The sequence below is a fragment of the Mytilinidion resinicola genome (genome assembly GCF_010093595.1).
Source record: "Mytilinidion resinicola strain CBS 304.34 unplaced genomic scaffold BDZ99scaffold_3, whole genome shotgun sequence".
Lineage (NCBI taxonomy): Eukaryota > Fungi > Ascomycota > Dothideomycetes > Mytilinidiales > Mytilinidiaceae > Mytilinidion > Mytilinidion resinicola.
The window spans coordinates 1,117,491-1,139,161 of NW_022985439.1; the positions used below are offsets into that span (position 1 = coordinate 1,117,491).

Sequence of the window (21,671 nt, forward strand, 5' to 3'; positions counted from 1 at the left end):
ACACTCCAGAAATACGTATGCAATATGCATGACGAGACATAAGAAATGCACCTGGACTAGCACCATGTGCCACTATCCAGAAACGCCCTGCCCTATCACAAGAAAGTCCACGAGCACAAGTCGACCACAACGCTCCTAAGCCCGGAATGCCGAAAACCGCCCTCCTAGTCTGTGAAAGGTAACAGAGGCAGATATCACGGCGGCGATGACGCCGCCACCCATCACAAGAGCGCGGAATGCCACGTTCATCATTTGCGCGCGGTTACGGGCCTTGCACCTGTCAACGAAGCCGTCTGTGTCGTTGGTGTGCGGGAACTTCTTCCCTTGTGGCACCGGCACCTCGAGGAACTCGCACAGCGGACCCCACCCCTGGCCCATGCGGTACTCGAGGAGGTTGTCTGCAGACACTGTGGCACGCAGTTCCGCGTAGTAGTCGTTGAACACTGACTTGCCGTACTTCTTGAAGTCGCCTTTGAAGAACGTGTCCCAGAATCGCTTGAGCATTGGCTGGTAGAGGCCTGCTCCCCAGTCCCATTGTGCAACGAGCTTGAGCTCTGGATCGTTCGCCCGCCAGTCTACTGTCTTCGCCGTTGAGCTAGGTTGCTGGTCAGTGGCGCCCGTGGGGTTTGCTGTAGGACAAGAGGCTTACGCGTGCCATGAATCAACATCTCGTGTGGTGAGAATGACTTTCGCATCTGGATACGCCTCGATGAGCTCCTGGGCAAAGGCAACTGCTGGCCAATCGCAAACCGCCTGTGACAGTATCAGCGAGCTGGTAAGGAAAAGAGTTCATTAGAAGCGTAACACTCACTTGGCAATGGCCGAGCAGCTTGTCCCATTCTTCCCGCCCGAACGTCCCTTGGCCATCGAACTTTGCGGCAAAGGCATCTTGCCACATCAAGCAGTCAGGGGGGTTCTCAACGCTCGCAGACATCATGTGATAGGTATCCGTGAAGCCGAGTTCCTTTAGGGCCGTTCTTAGAGCTATGAGTAACCTGTTAGTTCTGCTTGGTCGTATGCGAGCACTAAACTCACAAGCAGTGCCTGTCCGTCCAAGGCCGAGGGCAAGGACTTTCATGGGGACAGTACGCTGACACTTCCGGCGGTCAATGTCGGTGTCTGCGGTGAAGACATCTGTGATAGGCTTTGGAGTGTATGGTTGGAAGGCCATGGTTTCGATTGTAATACAGCTAAGTTGTATATTTCTATAGTGACCAGTTCCGGTGGACGACGACAATGAGAGTGCGGAGAAGATAGAAATAAGTAGAATGAGTGGAAGAATATCAAAGACCCTTTGATATCAGGCTTTCTAGGAAAAGGAAGTCCAGAAACAACCATATAGATTAGAAGGATACAGACATCAAGATATCTGAACGGGAGAAACAAAGGCACCAAGCCTTTCTAGCCAAGGGGTTCTAGGCATAATACACACGCTGCTCCACCGTAATGTGGAACCCGTAGCCCGGTCGTCACGCTCTGTTGCTCCAGAATTGAGGACCCTGTGGCCCGCTGCGTCTCCTCTTGACACTTGGTTGACGTACCCGCCCACGGAGCACAGCAGGGGTGCATCTCGCCGCCACACACAGCTCTTTATTGACCCTGACAAGTAGCCTATACATGCTGGTTTGAGTGGCAGATGCCCCTTCTGCTTTCTCGCCTCGCCTGCGATAAATCCCCGCCGAAACAAGGCATCTAGTGATCTGAATTACAGCGGCGGGGTGCATTCTCCACTGGGCGGAGTGAAAGGCTTGGCCTCATCGGGGAGCTGGCTATTCCCGGGCTTCATTGGGCAGATGGATCACATGAATGGCATGGCTAGCCTCCGTTCAGTGGACAGACTATGGCGACGAGGTGGTCGAGGGAGATGTTGAGGGTTCTCAACTCGAAACTCCCATTGTCGTGCGCGTGAAGTTGGAAGGCCCTGCGGCGTGTGTCAGGGAGACGAGTCGTGGCCGGAGGGACGCGTATTACGGGCCGATTGGTGTACGTGGTGATATTGCGGCCTCTCTCGTGGCTGGACGGGTGGCTATGGGGGGTGGGGGGTTATCAAGGTGGTGAAGTTAGTTCCGAGATGCTGGCGGAGAACATCATCCTTTTCGGCATCTAAAAGGGCTGTTGTCGCATTCGAAAGGTGGTCAATTATGGTCGTGCGTGAGTGTCATGAAGGCAAAAGAACAGACCTTGCAGCAGCGGGAGACGCGCCTTTATGTAGCGAGCAAATCATATCATTCGCAATTGTCCTTCACGATGGCGTATTTAATTCCAACCCCTTGGCTCGCTACGACATCTCCTATTCTATCGATCTCGACTTCCATAAACAGTAGGTCTTCTATTTTCGGGCTATGACCGCAGTTTCAGCCACATCTATCTCAGCTCAAGTGCCATCGTTCTCTCTATGACAACCTTGCGCTGAACGCGCTGCATTACGTACCTTACGCTACGATAGCAGCATGCCAAGAAGACTCATCTCCACGATTCCACGTCATCTAAAGAGACTAAGATATCGGGTCAGAGCGCTTAGAATGATGTGAGGTCAGGGTCGGGTGATTTAGGAATGGAAGCTGACTTCTATATGGTTTAGAGCGCCCTTGTATTTCTATGTCGGTTGATCCAACAAACTTTACTACATTTGGCCAACGACTCCTTGAGGCCGACGACTATCACTGACATAGCGCTCCCTAGAGGAGATGTGACATCGTAAATCTTCAATCTCTCATCCGCCTTCGCGAGGAGTGTCTCCCACTACTCAGTATTCCGCTCCTTCGCATTAGCAAACGCCGTCATCTCCAAATCCCCTAATCTATCACAAGATGTTAATCCATCAAACATCAAAGGATGAGGGGAGCATCTCCTATATCGCACATACCTCGAGAATTTCTCCAGCGTCTTCGGTGTCGCATCCAGCGGCGGCAATAACGTCTCCATGATTGCTATTCTCGCCCCTGGCTTCAAAGTAGTAACGACATTTTTCAAGATCTTCGGCGCGCACTTGTCAGAGATCAGTCGTGAAGAATGAACCGCAGAATATAGACGTCTGCGGCGGTGGGCTGCGGTTCCATGAAGTCATGCTTGGCAAAATATATCTGGCTGCGCATGGAGTCCGGGAGTTTGGGCTCTACCACGTCTATTACGTCTGGGCGACCTTCGACGATGAACTTGAGGTTGGGTGTGCTGGAAAAGCGGTTTTGGAACCTTTACAAGTAGATCGAGTTCACGTTGTTTTACTCTAGCAACCTGGCGCCTTCAGGATCAGTATCCCGTGCAGTGTAGTGTCTTGCGCGGGTGGCCTGACTTGGAGAAGTTCGAGTTGATGCAGAGTATCTAATAGCGGTCGCCGATATGAGTGTTGTGGGGATTCCTAGAGATGAGGAAATAGCGATACAGAGATTTGGAATGATGAGTATGATCAAATCGGAGAGAGCATATCGTATTAAAAAGCGAACAAAAGCGTATTCGAAGGACTTGTGAGCCAGAGTGACAAGGGTATTCATAAATAATAAGAGCATCGTATCAACAAACCGCCAATACTCCCATGCCCGCATCAAAGTCATAAACCATTACCAATACCAACAGAACCTCTCGATCAAACCCGCTACACCTTCCGTCCCCTTGACCTCAATCTGTTTGTCAGATCCAGCACGGCATCTGCCCACACCTTCATCTCGTCCTCCGCCTTCACGCTATCCCCAACATACTGACTCAGGAACTCTCGCATCTTGTCCTCTTTGTATTTCTCCCCGTAGACGACCTCCGCCTTTGTGCTGACGCTTGTTTCCACTCCGTCGTTCCCGATACCTACGCCAACCTCGAAGGTTACCTTCACTTTGGTTTGGAGGGTTGGAAGAAGCATGGCTGAGCGAATGGCAATGCGCTCGTCGGAGAGAATTGATTCCTCCGTAATGTAGGTCCGTGAGAGGCATTGGACGCCCTCGGCGACAGCTCGAGCGGTAGCCCAACTGTTCTTGATGAGCATCAAAAGATCGGAGATGCTTGTCTGGGACTGTGAGAGGCATTGCAGGTGTGCCCGAAGAAGCTGGAGGAAGAAGCGCTTGCTTGTGGTCATCGGCCTCGGGTGTGGTGTCGCAGAGTCACCGACGTAACTCAGAGATATGGAAGCGTTCGGCGTGTTCTTGCCAGTTGCAAAGGACTCCGGATAGAAATAGAGTTCCAAATCATTAAGATGGGTCATTGTAATGGTCGAAGGGCTAGAAGAAGCAGACGTAATGCTCCATCCATGAGCTTGCTCAAGAGCCGTGACTTTTGCTACACATATTGTCAGTTATATTGGCTGTGCATTGATGAGCGTAGTCTCATACCTTTCAGTGCGTTCACCTCGGACGCGGACCACCCGCGGCATTCTTCCCTTACACGATCGGCGGCTTTGATTTCTTCCGCACATTCTATCTTTCGAGCTTTGGCAGCTTCGATACGAGATTCCTTCTCAAGCAAATCTTGCTTCAAAGATGCTACAAGACGTCTCTTCTGCTCGATATCATCCTCGAATGCAATGAGATTCTCACGTGCTGTTTCGAGTTCTTCTCGATCGCAGCTGGTAAGTTCATCCTGGCGTTGCTGCAGTTGTTTGCATTCAGTCTCCAAGTCGGCATGCCTTGAAGCAAGTTCGGGTAGCGATGCATCGAGTAGATTTTCCTGCTTCCTCAGAAGTGCATCGTCTCGGTTGAAATCGCTCGCGGTCTTCAGGAGCGCAGCCTTCAAGTCCCGAAGCAAGGTACTCCGCCAGCCGTACCATATCTCTTTGCTTTGAAGACGAGCATATGTCTTCATGTTTTTGAACTGATTGTCCATAACAATGCGCTGATCCGGAGGAGCTGACATGTATTCACCGAATAATGCCGGGTTTTCTTCATGAACGTCAGCCTCGATTTGGCGAACGATATCGCGGCCACCTGAAATGTAACGCTTCAACTCGTGACACGCCTGAGATTAAATTAGCAGAGCACGTATAATCGTACAGAAGTACTTACGTGTTGGTACATCTCGTATTCCGGAACTGTGCAAGCTGCCGCAGCGACATAATTCTCCAAAGTCTCTTCTTTTTCGTCGAAGTCTTCAAATCCACCCAAACCCTTAATATGAAATGATGCAGGAACAGCAGTATGTCGACGCTTCGTGGTAGTCAAATCCATAAAGCGAATGTTTGTCATATCTAGGAATTCTTGCAGGGGAATGCGGTCTATATACTTTTCGTCCTCTGCATTCTCTTTGGGTTCCGCTTCGTCATCTTTAACAGGAGATGTCTCTCCAAACACAACGCGCTTTTTCGGGCTGAGACTTTTCCGGGACGCAGGTGCTTTCTTTGGTGTTGGCGTCTTTCTTGGCGTCGTTGTCGTCTTTGGGGTAGCTCCTCGTTTGGTAGGTGACGCTAGTGTTTGCTTTCTTGGTGTAGACAGCAACCTTATCGAGTTTGAGAGAGCCGCAGTACTCTTAACAATTGGATCGGCCCGAATAGCAGGTATTGGGCTGAAGTGTACAGTTGGGGTTGCGGATAGGCGACGGTTGAGGATCGGAGCGTTCATTGGATCATCCAGGTTAGTGTGAGTGTCCTTGCCCTGGGGAGTCGTGATGGCTTCCTCTCGCAATTTTGGCCTACGCGCGAAAGGAGACTGGTCTAGTTCCGGTACTGATTTATCTTGTGGAGTAGATACAGCCGAGGTACCAGAAGTGCTATTCCGCGTAGTTCGTCGCGGAGACTTCTGCGGAGTGCTTCGTCCAGCCCTCTTGGGTGTAGGAGAGTCGTTCGAGCTTTGGATGTCGGAAATCTTCGAGCGTGCTGGAGACTTTTTGGGGGAAGCGCTCGGTGCTTTTAGAGGCGCCGAAGCCTTCGCAATGAGGGTCCTGGGGGGAGTTGTTTGCTGGATCACAGGCCCCCTGATCCCGCCAAGGATGGTGGTGAACTCCATGGACAGATCCTCATTCTCGTCCTGATCTTCGTCGTCTGCAGGGATGTTGGCCGCATTCGTTGCTTCTTTAATTCCCCCAAGTACCATCGTGAAATCCATAGTCTCTTCCCCAAAGGAGAGGTCGATGCTGCTCCGGCGGTCGGCATCATCTTGCGAGGCTTCGCTTTGGATGCCGCCGATTGCCATAGTGAGATCCATTGTTTCGTCCCCGAATGACGAGTCCTCCGCAGGCGAACCCCTCTTCCTCAGACTACTTCGACGACTGGATGGTCGCGTGGCTGGGCTACCTTGGTTTGCGCCTACCATGGAAGACCGCCGGCGCTTGAGGCTTTTGCGGGCGTCTTCACGCGTATTGGTTTGGGGTTGCTCAATTTTTCCCAGAGCCATTGTCAAGTCCATGGATACATCGTCTAAAGGAGGATCCTGTGGCTGCGGAAGAATGATCTTGCCGACAGCTCGAGTTATGTCCATACTCATGTCTTCACCATCGCTCGTGGGTTCGTCGAATCTGGTCGAAAAGCTAGGCTTAGGCTTTGAGCTGATTGCTGGAGAGAATGGGTCAAAGTTCTCTTGATCTACTGCGGATGAGAGGGTCCCTGATAGCTTTGGTGTACCAGCGGTTCGCTTCGCCCAGGGTTTGAACGCCGCAGTGACTTCCTCGTCTGCGAGTTCCATGGAAATGTCTCCGTTCTCGTCAAAATCAATCCCACGAGTTCCGGCTTGCGCTGCTGCTCGTTGGAAGGCTTCTTCAAGCCTGGCGCTCGTTCCTGTGGAATCGCTGTTGATAGACCCAATACTTCGCCCTGTCATGTCTCCCGCATCCAAGCTCATCATCGTGTCTTCCATGTCCTCGTCAGAAGAGCCATCCATTTCCACGCTTCCGGTGGGGGAGCCACCACTCCCACTGAAGGGACTGGAAGAGAATGCGTCGTCTGGATTGTTGAAGTTCATTGGAGGGATACCGGAGCTTCGACGGCGGCGCTTCTTCTGATGCAGGTCTCGTTGCTTTGCAGGGGACGATCCGGGAACTGGCTCTTCGATTTGCTCAGGTGGCGTTGAAGGTGGCTCCGCTGGATCTGACAGCCGGCCTGGAGATGTAGCATTGGATTGTGGAGATTGGGCGCTAGAGGCTTGGGATACCGAGGAGGCTCTCCTGGTAGCATCGGACGACGCAGATGAGGACGTGGTGGCATCGCGCATGTATTCGATCACGTCCCAGGTGTGTAGCGTGGCTTCGGGCGCAAAAGAAACGCGTCGTCGTGCTAAGACATCTATGTTAGCATAGCTACAGCAGTGGTCCTAAAGGCTGCGAACATACCTAGGGATTTGCGGCGCGCCTCCCGCCGCTTCTTCTCGTCCTCGTCGTTGGAAGCTAGGATCGATTTGACTGCTGGTATGAAGGCAGACTATACGTCAATCAGCGCGATGCAAACACATAGATATTCAGCAGCATGCGCATACCTTGCGCCTGTTTCCTGAGTTCTCTTTCAGAGGCTCCTCCAGAGCTCCCAGCCCGCCCGGTCCGATGCTCTTGCTGCGCGTCTTTTTGGCGGGTTTCTTCGGTGATAAAGATGGAGTCGGCTTGAAGGACGACGCGGCGGTGAGGCCCGCCGCGATGTTCTCCTTATCGAATTCGGTGGCCATTGTGGGTGGCGGGTGGCTGCAGTGGGGTGAAGGACCTTGGAAGTGCATGGTGTTGTTGAAAATGTATGTAAACAAGCGCCGTGCACAGACAGTCACGTGAGACTAACGGCCGGTGCCTGTTTCCTATCTTGGACGCAGCGGTCACGACACGGAAGATGGCCTGCAGCGGTGCGAATAATGGTAGAGCTTCATGCAGTGCTGGCGGCTGGGAAGAGTGTATGGATTCATACATTACTTTATTTGTAAATGTTTGTGGTTTGAGTGGTCGTCTAGTTCTGCAACCACGCGCTCGAGCCAGGGCGCTTTGTTATTCTGTATGTACCCGTGCCATGGTGATGTACTGTTGGACTTGGGATAAATCTGTCTGCGAAGTGACACTAATCTGTCCAATTGAAGCACATATATATGAATGACTGCTGAAGCTTGCTGTGATTGGCCAGACGGACAGCAGAGGCGCTTAAGCTCACATGAGCCCGCGCTGTCGGATCGCGTATCTCAACCTCACTCATGCTCCATACCGCGGCCGCCTGCATCAGCTTCAAACTTCTCTTCTTCGGACTGAGCCTCTTACTGTCTTTAACAATAACTTCTTTGCCCTGAGATCAAGTCTGGCGCGTCGTCGCGAAACCGCCGCTAAGGCTTCACCTTCCTCAGAGCTTCGATCGCATGCGCGCCTTTCGACGTCTTTGAGGTCGCAAATTTTGGCGCCTATGTGGACATCTGCAATAGGAGGCTTACATGGCCGACGTTATTGACCTGACCGGGGATGACCCTGGAATCATCACTCGCTCTGGAATCATCACTCACCCTGGAATCCACACTGATCTCTCAACCGACGAGCCCGAGGGAAGACCTACCGCGCGACAACACTTGGCCTCGTCCTTTCCACACGCTCACAGGGCTCCGACCACAACGCACCGAGAAAGAGGCTCCAGTTCCAGCGACCGACGAAACGGTAATCCGAACGAGCAAGGTCCGTCTCGGCGCCGGTCGCACCGTCGTTGGAGAGAAGAGGCTACAGAGCCAGAGAATGTCAATTCCCACGCCAACAGCCTTTTAACGGCCTCAAAAGTAGCCCCTTCCGGCTCCAACCCGGGCGCATCAGCACAGAAGAGAAACTCAGTTCCGCTGCAGAACACGACCAGGCCTAGTACTATAAGCCAAAATCAAGAGTCTTTGACACACCCAAGGAAGTCGACTCACGTGCGAGAGAGTGAGTCTGGCCGCCATCACTCCAACAAGGACTCTTTGTCACGAAACAGCGGCTTGGATACCGTACGCGATTCTACGAAGCCTGTTGTCTCATCAAACACAAGACCTGGCTCTCCTTCAATAGACACATCTTCTGCCCCACCAATCAGCGCACGTGCTGGGGCAAGCGGCCAACTTGGCGATAGCTCTAGCACACAGACCACGGAAACGGGTTCCCGCGAAGCAAGGATCGCGAGCTCGAATCTTCCCGCAGTCCCGAAACATCGACCCAATGATGACCAGACAACGCAAGCCAATGGAAGCAACGCACATGATGCTGGAGGCATGAAGCACGCCCAGAGCGTCAGATCAAGGAAGGAAAGCATGGGCGCATCCACATCATCGCTTCAGGCAAACGTCGCTGCAAAGCCCAGTGAGAAGACGCCTTCGACCGAAATCGTGTCTTCACCTAAAACTGTTGTTCCAATTCGGCTGGCTCCGCGAACAGCTGAAGAAGCCCAGCGAAGTCTCGACCTCAATGCACGACGTGATGACATAGACAAGAGAAGGGAGCAAGAATCAGCTCAACACTCATTGAACTCGCCCAGAAAGAACAAGCCAACAAATGGTGCAGTTGAGGCTATTCAGCGTAGCGCGCTAGCTGCGGTGAATCCCGGTTCAATAGAAGGTGAGGTAACCCCAGCCATTCAGCTCTCCACATGCGTTAACAACCCACCTCCGCTACGAATGTTTCTTCATACCTGCTAACACCTTCCGCATTAGCACCGTCTCTTGAAGCAGAAATGAGTAACAGTGCAGACGATGGACGCCCCTCGATGGCACGGGTAGAAGAGGTTCTGGTGAGCCACATTGCCAACCTCCACGACGATCATGAGTGTATGGTGGTTAAGGTGGGTGTCCATGTCTCTCATCTTCCTAGTTTTGATTTGACGTTTAAGCTAGAAAATTGCGCGAAATCGGACGATTTTCGAGCGCGAAGTGCAATCAAAGTCAGCAAGCTCATCATACCCATTCTGCACCGAGCACCCCACGATTCCGAAGGGATCTCTCCAGCAAGAGTCGCCTTTTGCTAGCATGAAAGGCATACAGATCCCTACTGCCATGACTTCTGGAAACAACGACAAGATGGTGAACATTACTCAAGAATTTTACAACGAGAACCTCAATCAAAAACCCCGCAGGTCTTACCTTAGCATACCGGTAACTCCATTCCAATCCAGCGCAGTCGACGTTCCACCGTATACCGACTTTGTTAGTCTCAGGGATAATGTGCTTGCCGAGAACAATAAAAAGCTCCTCTACTGGCCATATTTTGCTGAAGAAGAAAATGAGGAAAAGCTGGGTAAATCCGGCCTTTGGGACGAGTTAGACCAGCGTTTTGACATGGTAAACGAGCATCGTCCTCGAAGACTTCTACAAGTGGAACAATGCAGACTTCATCGCCCGTATGCCCAGGAGTTTCTCGAGGAACTCGGTATTGACTGGACCGATATTCTCTTTTGGCTCCTAGCTCCAGAAGACGACATTGCGGAGATCGAACCAGCATGTAAGACGGCAGCTACAGGAAGTACTTCAGATTTGTCTTTGTTACTGAAACGAGCGCCTCATTGCGAGGAAGACTTCGACCGAGCCCACAAGAAGTGGATAATGGTCCTGTCGAGTCTCCCTAAACCTTCCGCCTCCCGACTCACGCTAGCTGCGTTTGCCTGCACTGCTTTTCTCAAGCTCTGCAAATTCAGCATATGGCATATTGCTCGACAAAGTGATGCAGCACAGAAAGTACTCTCTGGCCCTCCCCCCAAATTTCCCACGGACTCAGCAAAAGAACTTACATACCGTGCTCGTGCATGCAGAGTATGCACGCTGTAAGTTTAGCCACAAACTCCTGTTGAAATATAAAACTAACGTATGTAGCCACAATTGCCCGTATCATGGAGAGATCAGAGAGGATCCGAATTCGGAAGTTGACTCAGACAACGACGGGCACAGCTCCCGAGAACGGTCTCAGAATTCTATCCTTGATAACGCAAACAGACGCAAGAAAGACAGAACTGCAGAGTCGTCGTCGGATTCCGAATCTGATGTCATAAATTACAAGAAGGTTGTCAGTGTCGCACCCCGCAAGCACAGGGAGGCTACCCCCATAGCCGACAATGGAGTTGCTGTTCAGCCTCCTAAGGTCAGCGTCAACTACTGGCTTACTAAGACCGAGACATATATGCTCCACAAACGCCGCCCGTTCTATCCTTGCAGCCATGAAGGTAGTTGCGAAGAGGCACGTTGTCGATGCTTCCGGGAGAGACTTACATGCGAAAAGACGTGCGCCTGTCCCTCAACCTGCAAGAGACGGTTTCGTGGCTGTAGCTGTGCCAAAGATTCCAAGAACGGCGTCTGTAACCCTAATCCCAAAGAGTCCAAATGCGATTGTGTACTGCTGAATCGAGAATGCGATGCAGATCTCTGTGGGACCTGTGGTGCAGGAGAAGTGGTTGATCCAGCCCTTCGATACAAAGAAGACGCTGTCGAGGGTAAGTGCGAGAACATGCGCATCCAACGCAACTTACCGAAGCGAACTATTCTCGGGCTTTCCGAAGTCCAAGGATTTGGGCTTTATGTTGGTGAAAAGGTGAAGAAAGGTGCATATCTTGGCGAATATAAGGGCGAGATCATCACGCAGGGAGAGGCGGAACGACGTGGTGCCATTTATCAGCATCTGAAGACGAACTACCTCTTCACGCTTAACAAAGGTACGTATTGTTGGGTCAACACAGAAACCTAGGCTAACACGATACATCCACAGAGCAAGAAGTCGACTCAACTCACGCCGGAAACAAATTCCGATTCATCAACAACTCTTGTGATGACAGAATCATCAATTGCAAACCGTATATCAAGTTGTGCAACGGCGTCACCCGCATCGGCATGTACGCCGAGCGTGATCTCAAGGTCGGCGAGGAGCTTTTCTTCAACTACGGCTACCCGAAGGACGTTACCAAAGGATTTTGGGAAAAGGGCCAGGGCTCTAACGGGAAACCCAAGCAGCTCGTCACGGTCAAGAAGAAGAAGGAGAAAACAAGCACTCTGAAGAAGTTCACGAAAGAGTCGTCGTCGAAGATGCTGCCCCCCAGACTCATTGCTGAGGGAAGTAACAGCTGGAGTCCTTCTAAGCCTCATCGGTCTTCCTCAAAGTCTCGTCGTTCTTCTTCGAAGGCCCGTCCGACCACCGCCAAAACCCCAAAATCACAAGAGGAGCGTCGAGCGCAGACTGCACGTGCGAGAGAAGCCCTTAGGCTGAAGAATCTAGCCCAAGGTCGCACCACTTCTCCTGGTCGTTCACACAAGCGTCAAAAGCTCAGCACCACCTTTTCTAGTAGGAAGGACACAGAAGAAGGGCTTCCTCCGCAGATCGCAGGCGAGTCCGACGGCTCCGTTTCTGATGACGAAGCTGAGAGTGAAGCCGTGAGGGCTCTAGGCAGAGAAGTCAGAAGACCTGTAACGGGGCCAGAATTTGAAGGGGTTTCCGAGATCCCAAATACCAGTGACATCGAAGAAGGATCCGAAGAGAATGAAGACAAGGATGACGATGACGATGACGATGGAGACGATTTCGAAGCCGACGCGGTCGCCGGTCATGAAGAGAGCAGTAGCGCCGCGAGCGAGTTTGAAGCTGACTCGGATGACGATACGAGGGGCCGGCCGCGTGACTCAAGGCTGCGACCTAGACGCACTGAGAGCGAAAACAGAACACGTAATATGAGGAAGTCGTTGAGGAAGAGACGAACTGAGAGCCCGAACGTGAGGACGCGCAATATCAGCAGGAACCAGAGGAAGAGGAGACAAGACGATAGCCCAGTTGCGGAGAACCGGAAGAGGAAGAGGGGCAACTAGGCTATATGGCTTCTCTGCAAGAGAACCTTTGTACGATGGCCGATACTCTCGATTCTTCTTCATTTACTCTCCGGGCACCGACTATTCCCGAATATGTGCTTGCCACGACCTGGCTGAAGCGCGCTAGACCAGCTCTCTTCCTCGATATGCATTATCAACTCTACATTATTTCAAGGTCTGTGGCGTGGAGAGCTTGCGTAGTTACGAGATATGAGGCGATTTGCGCTTTCAAGAGATGATTGCTCTTTATTATAGATAGTGCTACTTATGAAGTTTTGACCAAGCAAGCAGTCGAAAGTATCTGACGGCTACAACAGCTACGTGATTCCCATTACTTACAAGCTCAGGCTTTTCCTTTCCCCTTCCCTCTCGCTCTCCCTCTCGCTCCTCCATTTGTACTCTTGCGAGCCTTTTTGGGAGGCTCAGCGTATAGGTCGTCATCATCTTGACCACTTGATGCCGTATCATTATTCCGCGGTGGCGCCTTGCCCTTCTTTCTCTTGGCCCGACCACCCGTATCCCCTTCTTCCTCGCCAGCATTCACATCCTCTTGAGAAGGCCCATCCGCATCATCTGTCTCTCTCACACCCTTCCCTCCCCTCTCAGCCAACTTTCCCAACGCCCTCCCTAGCCTCTTCCCCGCCCCACCCTTTCCACTCCCCCTCCCAGCAGGCCCATCCCGCACTCTCGGCGCAAACGCCCCAGCACCCACACTCCCCTCAAAAAACCTTGTGATATTCGCCTGTGTCCCTTCCTTCTCCCTTCGATTCATATCCCTAATCACAGGCACAAGCACCTCATCCGTGCGCTCCGCACTCCACCCAATCTGGCTCGACAAAAACGAGCGCAGGGCATCGAGGTCCGGGACACCCCACTGAAACGCCTGCGGGTCATCGTCGACCGCCGGTTTGAAGTACGCCTCCGCGACGCGCGGGTCCGGGAAGCCCGGCGGCAGGAAGAGCTTCGCGGTATTCGTGCGGCGAAATCGGCGGCGCCACTGGTTCCCCTTATCCGCTTCCTTCGGAATAACGCCGGTTTGGACGCCGGACCACCACTCCTTGAAGTTCTCGAGGGTGTCGAACTCGCTGAGGATCTCGAGGGCGGTGACGGGACCGATGCCCTGGATGCCCGTCGTGTAGTCAGAGCCCAGCAGCTGCGCGATGGCGATGAGTTTCTCGCGCGTGAGGGCGAATTCGTTGGTCAGGTCGGAGAGGAGGTAGCACTCGACGAACTTGGCCGCGTTGAACATGTTTTTGTATACGCGGGTGCCGCCGAAGAGGAAGGTGTCGCTGTCGTCCGTAACGATGCCGTCGACGAGGCTGAGGGAGACGAGCTCGGCGCATTGCGCTTCTGCTTCCATGGGGGCGGTGATGTAGGGGAGGCCGAAGAGAGTGAGGAGGTGCTGGCATTCAGCTACCATGGTCTGGGTAACTTCGTCGGCGTCGCGGCGGTCTTTCTTTTGCTGTGAGCGGAGCTGTTTGAGCTCTTGGTCGAAGTTGATGGGAGCGGCGGTGCTGTTGAGGGTGGAGGCAAAGCGGGCGTGTTCTTCGGCTTCTTGGGCTAGAGAGGCGAAGAGTTCGGCGTCTTCTGGGTCGGAGTAGACGCTTGAGTCGTCGTCGTCGGGGATTTCTAATGGGGCGTTGTCGTCTGCAAGACCCGAAGCAGGAACAACGGCGGGAACCGATTCTTCAATCGCGGTTGATGAAGGTTCTCCTGAATCGAAGGGAGCCGGTACGCCATCGATCGCCACATCTTCAAACTCGGGTGACAGAGATTTTGATGCTTGTGCTACAGGGTTTGCAGGCGTGTGTGAAGTCGGAGGAAGGCCACTTTCAATGTTACCATTTCCCTCTCCTTCGCTTTCGGACCAATCTATAGCCTCATCTTCCGACTCCTTCTGGTCTCCGTTCGTAGGCTGTGGAGGCAAGGGGGCTTGCTGGCTGGGAATTTCTTTTCCTTCAGGCAATGGTGGAGGTGGATCTGCCCTCGCTTTCTCAGCCAGATCGCCCATGCGGATCGGAGGATTGTGGATGACCACATCTTCCATTTCGATGTCGTCCTCTTTCTCATCATCAGAAGACTCCACTACAAAAACTTGCTGGCTCTTTGGTTGAGAATCTTCAAGATCAATCACCTCAAGCATATCGTGTTTCCGCAACCTCGGCGGCTGCTGAAATTGGAACTCCTCTTCCAGAACCTTTTGATCTCGCTGCCGCTCTTCCCTCTCTATCTCTTTCTGGGCTGCCATATCTTCTTGTAGATCTCCAGAGAACCATGGTGGAAGCGGCTCAGATTTGTCTTTCTGTTCAACATCTTTCTCAAATCCGCCTGCGTTGGCTTCCTCCAGCTTCTTCAGCTTTTTCTTCCCCAGAAGCGAGCTACCAAGATTGAGCTTCTCAAAAGGAAGTGGGCCATCGAAGCCAGGCGCTTTACTACTTTGACTTGATTGTGCTACTAAAGGAGGTGCAATTGCATCCCTCTTAGCCTGTTGGTTCACAGCGGCGGGCGGTCGTTTGGACTTCCTCGATTCCGCGAGGGCAGCTTGGAAGTCAATACCGTCATCTTCACTATCGCTCACTGCACCCTTCGGGGCGAGTTTGCTGCTGCGCATATTGGCAGTACGCGCAATCGCGAGCCCCGAACCTTTGGAGAACGGCTGAGTCTCCTCCACGCGTTGCTGCTGGAAGACCTCGAGATAGTCGTCGTCTTCATCTTTCTCCGGATTTGTGTCTTGTGGTTCATCTTGGCCAAGGGACATTGCGATCGCAAGTTGGAGCTCCTCGTCGTCATTCTCAGCGGGAGCTTCTTCAAACAAGTCGTCAACACCTTGACCAATATCAACTTCTTCCCATTCCTCGTCTTCCACGTCTTCAGCAACAAACAGTGAATCCTTTGCAGTGGGCTTACGCTTGCGGCGTTTGGAAGGATCCTGTTGACCAGAAGAATATGGCCGGCGTGGAGTAACATTTTCCATTTGCTCTGATACGGGACGGATGCGATTCTGTCTGGGCAAACGATTGAGACCTTCGATGGGAACGTCCTCGAATTCTTCCTCGGACTCCCAATCATCATCGTCTACATTGACGGGTTCTGATATTTTGTCTACATCGATGGGCTTGCTCCTCACACCCTCGTCCTTATTTGTGACCACCCCTAACGCCCACCCACCTTCGACGCCGTCATTTTTGACAAGCACGTATTCCCGACCCTTCTCTCCGGCAACCCGGTTTGCACTATTAACACCAAACATTGAATCGTCTGCCATGCCGTTGATATTCATTAAGCGTTGTGTAAGGTCGTTACGTTCCGTCACACGTTCAATCTGGAACTTCGAAAATGCCATGCGATCGGGAAACATGTTGTCCAGCTGCTCTTTCGAGTACCCCATCCTGAGCCGACTCCTCAGCCTTGCAGCATTCAATATATTGTATCGGTCCGCGGCGGGCAGACTAACGAAAAAAGGGCTGTCGAAATCGATTTTCGAGAAGTCATAGACGTTGATGTCCTCGCCGGTATCGAATTGCCGCGCATAATGTTCCAACTCTTCCAGCGACATAATTCTGGGATCGTTCGGTCCGCCCATTTCCGCAAGGGAGACATCGAGTTGGGGGAGGTGGTATTGGTCTTTCTTCTTAAACTTTCGGTTCTTCTGGCGCTGCTCAGGCGTCATCTCCAATTCCTCGACATAGACAAGGTTATCGGGAAGAGTCTCCTCTTCTTCTTGTGGATGCTTGCGCGCATTATTCCTCTTCTGGTCTTCCTCTTCAGCAAGCCTCTGTATTTGGAGGGCCAGAAGCTTCGACGCAGTCCTCACAGCGTCTTCCCTTCTGCCCTCCCGCCTCTGCTTCCGGTTATTGATGGTCTGTCGCTTGAGCGTAGGAGCGCCGCCATCGAAAACGAAGACGGGCTTGATGCCAAAGAACAGCAGTTTGCATATTCGGCGGAAGAAGCCAACGATGTGACTATTTCGCAGAGCGTTTCCCTCTTTATCGCGCACGGCTTTGAGGAACTGGTAGATCCAGATGGAGGCGTCAACAGCGAGGCGCTTTTTGTTCAGCGTTTCGATCTTGATGGGACGAGCGCAGGGCTGGAGCACAGTCCAAAGGCCGGTAACACCCATGGTAGTTCATTAGGCCTTTTGGCCATGGATAGATGCGATGTCGATGTTTGGTAGATGGAGGAAAGTTAACGCGACACGGAGGAGCGAGAGCTGCCTTGTGACTGCGCGGCATTTTCGTGTCGTCATCGCTAGAGCAATTCGGGGCAGAGCCCTTGGTCGTATTGAAAATCACTAAGCCCTGAACATTACACACACTTCATTGGGCAAGACTGTTCAAGGAACGAGATTCTGCACCTAGGCAGTGAGAGGTCATAAAGCTGCGAAAAATTGTTGCTCTATGGGGCGTCCTAAGGCCTTTCTATGTAAAAGTCCAAAGTAGGTAGTGCTACTTATGCCACGCCGTTTTTGAGTAGGACCAAATCGTGTAGTCTACGGTATAGGAATTTCACAGAGTGTTCGCTTTGGAGCGCTTGAGTCGTAGTTTGATTAAAAGATTAGAATTCAAGAATAGCTTCTGTATGGGCACACAAAGCTACAACCCATCATAGTCAGAGTCGATTTTGGCCGTAAGCCAGTCGCAGAATGAGAAAATGCGGAATTTATTGATCAATCTATCCCCTACGTCGAGTAGTCGGCGTTTTCGCCTTACTCTTGCTAGTGCTGCTTCCCACAGCCTTCTTCGTGTCAGATACAATTGGGCGCTCAAGCTTGGAAGACTTTGTCTTCTTGCTTCCGCTGCTATTCCAGTACCAGACCATCTGTACGGCGAGCACGAGGTTGAGTGCGAAACCGGCTATGAAGCCGTACAGGATGAGCGGATCGGGGACTTCTTGTAGAGTGGTGAAGATGCGGGAGAGAGAGCCGGCAAGGTAGTTGAAGACCTAAGAGAAACAATCAGTATTCATCCACAGAAGAAAGATAGTGCAGAATGTTTTGGTGATGCACATACCGCAAATGCGCTCAACTGGCCAGTTCCACCCTCGCTCCAGACAGCATAAATCTGCGGAACCTTGCTCGCAACACCCAGAACTCCCGCACCAGCCTGTAGCCAAGCCAACTGCTTCACATCGACGACATTCTCCTGGAACAACGCTGCACCCGCCGCCCCAAGACCTGCAATGAATGCTGCAGCCCCGGCGCTCTGCCTGGAGTATCTCAACACCAGCGAGGCAATAACCACGTTTTGGACCAGGATCAGAGCCGTCTCGCCGTACGTACTGAATGGGAATCCGTGTCGCACATTGTAGCTCAAGCTGATCAGATAGGAGCTGGTTTCGAGAAGGTAGGAGAGGAAGGAGACCCCGGCGGCGGATTGCGAGTTGATGAGCTTGATGAGCTGTGGGATCTTGACGATCGAGCTGGCGCCGATGATTCCGATGCCGAGCCCTTTGCTAATGGCGAGCTTGAGGCATTCCGGCGAGGTGAGCGGGTCGATGTCGAGTACCAGTGTCTTGTAGCAGAATGGGCCGAGCAAGCTGCGGCCAGCGGAGGTGATCGGGGCGGGGAGATTATGGGTTATTGGCTGGAGCAGCGACCGAACGGACCCCAGAGCGGACTCCATGATCGGGGAGAGTTGGAATATTGGATGGAGAGACGAAGAATGGTGTTGATATGAGATGTAGAAAGTCCCGCGACAAGAGATGGTGTCTGCAGGTCGGACTTTCTCGGTATTCACCGCGGACCCTGGCTGACCGAACATGGCACGCTAGGCCGGAAAGAAGTGGCACACTCAAAAAGTCCTCTCTAAGTCTACACCTGCTTGCCAGTGCTTGGAGTGCGTAAACGACTTTTGAAACCGCCCAAGGTGAAGAGCTTCTATCACGCTCAAGCTTTCAATACATTGAAGCAACCCAAGCAGTGGCATACAGGTGTACACACTCACCGCGCGGCTTGTTTAAACTCAGAGTGCCACTTTATCTATGCCCCGCGTGCATAGCTGGGCTGGAATGCTCCGATGGGACAACAGATCTAAAGAACGAACCATGAGTTTGAGTTATTGACACAAACTACTGAGGGGCTTTCCATGACTCTTAGAAATTGAAAGGAGTTTAATGGTCCGTTGGAGCTCTGCAAAACATGTATTGTGGGTAAAATAACTTGAGAACGAGACTAAAGCTTATGTTAGTCATCAGAAGTGGGCTCACCAGGTTCACCCGTGTTCACCTTCGTCGACCTCTTCATAAAAGACCAGCTCAAGGCCTAGGCTTAAACCCACCGAAATACTTACCAAGGAGCTTTTCCACAATCTGGCTCTCTGCTATCCACCATGCAGTCCGCATCCTCGATGACGACTGATGACTTGAAAGCCCTGGATCAAGCCCGTAATCGCATGGTTGCGATTGTCAAATCACTGGAAGGGATTGAGGGGGATCTAATGCGCCACGAACCACTTCCTAACTGGTAATTGCTCTATATTACTCTGCCTTTGACGTCCGTTGAAAAATTCTACTGTTATACTCTCCTGTCACTTCATTTCTTTGATCAATTTCAAACTTATTCAACACCAGGGGCTATTTGGCCATGATTTGTTTCTTTTCATGCCTTTCAACTTCCCGCCAAAACATCAGAATTACTATTGAGTTCGACTAATCAGTACCCCAGGCCCTCTCTTCAAAAGTCATCTGCACTCCTCCTCAGAAACATCACCTCTCTGCTCAACTCGACCACAACAAACAACGAAGCTCTGCAGAGGATGCACTCTTCCCCACTCGCCACCTTCCCCGGACAGTCCCAAAGTAATCTGCTCCACCAGCTTCTGCGAAAGAAGCTCGAACCCAACGTGGAAGATTGGATTAGCGAAGGCCTTGGTTACGCTAGCAAGTTCTGCGAGATGGGTGAGTTTGGAGACGGAAGTGCTGCCGGCCAGACGGAGGACGGGCTAGATGAGTACTCCGTTTCGGAGCTTTGGGAGTGGGCCGGGCCAGCAGAAAACGACATCGCACGGCAGGTCTTCACGGCAGAGGACGAAGATGAAGAGGATGATGAGGACGACGAGGATGAGGAAGACGAAGAGGATGAGCCAATGAAGGACGCTGCGCCCGCGAAAGACACTGAGCCACCACGTTTACCACTTGGGACTGTACTGACGTACATGAGCACGGGTGCGGTGCCAAAGGTTGTGGATCGAGCCCAGGAAGAGAGAGACATGCAGGCTGCGTTGAAAATGCGTCAGGCTCGAACAGCTCAAGCGGAAATGGACAGAAGAGCGGGAATTACGCGCTAATCCGATTGCCAGGACTATAAATGAACCCAGTTAATAGTTTGACGAGGATTAGAGTTTCCAGCTGACTTGTAGGATGACTTGTAAGGAGGCATAAAAATGGACAGATCACTCAATCCACGTCGAAGCACCACAAGCAGTGCATTACCTGTGTACACTCATTAACAGACTGTCACGCTATGTTATTCCTCGCTGCTACCTAGCGGCGCTCCTATCAGCTACTAATGGGTATCATTGATCACTACCACCTTTTGTGCACCATCCAGCGTCGCGTTTCGTGCCAGCCTCCTCCCGAGGTCTCACTCCGCCTGCAGCGCATAAATCCTCACTGGGCATAAGACCTTTGGAAAGCCCTTCTGCACCTCCGTCGCAACCAACTTGAGTCCAGCCTCCTTAAACAAGCTCCTAAACTTCGCATCCGTCCTCGTAACACTGTTATCCAGCTCATCATAGTCGTCCTCGCCCTTCGGATGCGTGCTCATATTCTCCTTCACCACAATCCACGCACCCTGAAACGCGGCCTGCTCCTCCCTGCCCTCTCCACTCTCAGGCGGGGCCACCGCGAGGCTCTCCTTACACCGCCGCAGATACGCCACCAGCTGCGCATCCGTGAGATGCCCCACACACCACTGGTTCCAGATCAGATTGTACGCGCCCGCCGCCGGCGTCCAGTCCTGCAGCCCCAGGTTGAACACCTCGCCCACCGCGCCCACTTTTGCGGACAGGTCTCCTGACGCAGGTATAGGGGTCGCCAACAGTTCGTCCGTGAACTTCTTCACCGGTTCCACCACGTCCACCTTCGCGCCGACATTGACCAAGAAGCCCTTTGTGATGCGCCCGATGCCCGCCCCGCAGTCGACCACGCGCGGTACCAGCGGGATGGCGGCGGCGGGGAGGGCGGGGGACTGCGGCGAGGTGTGGTACTGGTGCTGGCGGCGGAGCTTGGAGAGGAAGTTCGCGGAGCCTTGCAGGTCGATCTTGGTGATGTGTGGATAGCCGCCGAGCATGCCGTCGACGGTGTTGGGGATCGAGTTCCAGTATTCTAGGGCCGCGTTGTGGTCGATTGACGCGTCTGGGGGAGGGGGGTTGGCGGGCTCGTCGGGACGCGCATCGTTGGGAGCCATGGCGCGTAGTTTGGGTGGGACGCGGGAAGGGGAAGAGTGGTGTTGATATCGAGACGTGGGCTCGTGAAAATTATAGTGGGGCACGCGGGGGCATGGAAAAGGTGGCACACTGATTCTGGAACAAGCTGTTTCGTGTGTACGCCTGTCTGTCACTGCTTGGGTTGCTTCAATGTATTTTCAGGGATTCAAAAAAGATAGATGCTCTTCGTCTTGGGCTATGTGGAAATTTGGTGAAGCACTCCATGCGGTGGCAGACAGGTGTACACACAGGCAGAGTACTTGGTGAGAGTGCCACTTTTTTCGTGCCTGGCGCGTGGGGCAAGTTGGCGGCGGCGGTTATGAGGGGTCCAGAGAGATGAGTAGACCGCACCGTTTGAGGTAGCTTAGAGAAGAGATGGAACGGTTTGAAATGATTTCTTTGCGACTGGTGAAAAGTAGAAGGACTTCAAGCAGTAGCAGTTGAGAGCACGCAGATTCGTAGCTACCCGAAAGGGATCACTTCGCACATTCTCATCGAACTAGGAAAATAGAAATTGAAGGCTTGAAAGCTACGAGTTTTACATCTGGTCTAGATTCCTATGAAACAGTCCAGACAATGTCAA

General features: G+C 52.5%; 8 protein-coding genes across 8 annotated transcripts; 2 read left to right on the top strand and 6 right to left on the bottom strand.

Annotated features, from left to right (window-relative positions):
- Positions 1-46: 46 nt before the first annotated feature.
- BDZ99DRAFT_186699 (uncharacterized protein) lies at positions 47-1,320 on the bottom strand. Its single transcript, XM_033713103.1, has 4 exons — positions 1,036-1,320; positions 812-984; positions 650-753; positions 47-595 (listed from the first exon to the last, which is right to left on the bottom strand). The coding sequence occupies exons 1-4, from the start codon at positions 1,169-1,171 to the stop codon at positions 136-138; spliced, it is 873 nt and encodes a 290-aa protein (XP_033581855.1). The 5' UTR covers positions 1,172-1,320; the 3' UTR covers positions 47-135.
- A 1,422-nt stretch (positions 1,321-2,742) lies between these two features.
- Positions 2,743-3,176, bottom strand: BDZ99DRAFT_378097 (uncharacterized protein; the record flags this gene model as incomplete). Its single annotated transcript, XM_033715097.1, has 2 exons — positions 2,743-2,976; positions 3,033-3,176. Coding segments are annotated over 2 exons (378 nt in total), but the record flags the coding sequence as incomplete, so codon positions are not given.
- Positions 3,177-3,592: 416 nt separating this feature from the next.
- Positions 3,593-7,565, bottom strand: BDZ99DRAFT_485435 (Spc7-domain-containing protein; the record flags this gene model as incomplete). Its single annotated transcript, XM_033722712.1, has 6 exons — positions 3,593-4,263; positions 4,317-4,938; positions 4,986-6,688; positions 6,719-7,192; positions 7,240-7,327; positions 7,383-7,565. The coding sequence occupies 6 exons, from the start codon at positions 7,563-7,565 to the stop codon at positions 3,593-3,595; spliced, it is 3,741 nt and encodes a 1,246-aa protein (XP_033581857.1).
- A 1,397-nt stretch (positions 7,566-8,962) lies between these two features.
- Positions 8,963-12,837, top strand: BDZ99DRAFT_186742 (uncharacterized protein). The gene is made up of 6 exons (XM_033713104.1): positions 8,963-9,444; positions 9,540-9,667; positions 9,720-10,642; positions 10,692-11,524; positions 11,578-12,189; positions 12,250-12,837. Exons 1-6 carry the CDS (start codon positions 9,102-9,104, stop codon positions 12,663-12,665), a joined length of 3,255 nt encoding a protein of 1,084 aa, XP_033581858.1. The 5' UTR covers positions 8,963-9,101; the 3' UTR covers positions 12,666-12,837.
- Positions 12,838-16,846, bottom strand: BDZ99DRAFT_549138 (PIN domain-like protein). The gene has a single exon (XM_033726949.1). The coding sequence runs from the start codon at positions 16,783-16,785 to the stop codon at positions 13,009-13,011; it is 3,777 nt and encodes a 1,258-aa protein (XP_033581859.1). The 5' UTR covers positions 16,786-16,846; the 3' UTR covers positions 12,838-13,008.
- A 221-nt stretch (positions 16,847-17,067) lies between these two features.
- Positions 17,068-18,763, bottom strand: BDZ99DRAFT_458862 (mannose-P-dolichol utilization defect 1 protein). Its single transcript, XM_033719016.1, has 2 exons — positions 17,675-18,763; positions 17,068-17,606 (listed from the first exon to the last, which is right to left on the bottom strand). Exons 1-2 carry the CDS (start codon positions 18,284-18,286, stop codon positions 17,337-17,339), a joined length of 882 nt encoding a protein of 293 aa, XP_033581860.1. The 5' UTR covers positions 18,287-18,763; the 3' UTR covers positions 17,068-17,336.
- Positions 18,764-18,887: 124 nt separating this feature from the next.
- Positions 18,888-20,174, top strand: BDZ99DRAFT_458863 (uncharacterized protein). The gene is made up of 2 exons (XM_033719017.1): positions 18,888-19,125; positions 19,327-20,174. The coding sequence occupies exons 1-2, from the start codon at positions 18,992-18,994 to the stop codon at positions 19,946-19,948; spliced, it is 756 nt and encodes a 251-aa protein (XP_033581861.1). The 5' UTR covers positions 18,888-18,991; the 3' UTR covers positions 19,949-20,174.
- BDZ99DRAFT_458865 (uncharacterized protein) lies at positions 20,095-21,094 on the bottom strand. Its single transcript, XM_033719018.1, has one exon. The coding sequence runs from the start codon at positions 21,067-21,069 to the stop codon at positions 20,245-20,247; it is 825 nt and encodes a 274-aa protein (XP_033581862.1). The 5' UTR covers positions 21,070-21,094; the 3' UTR covers positions 20,095-20,244.
- Positions 21,095-21,671: the final 577 nt, after the last annotated feature.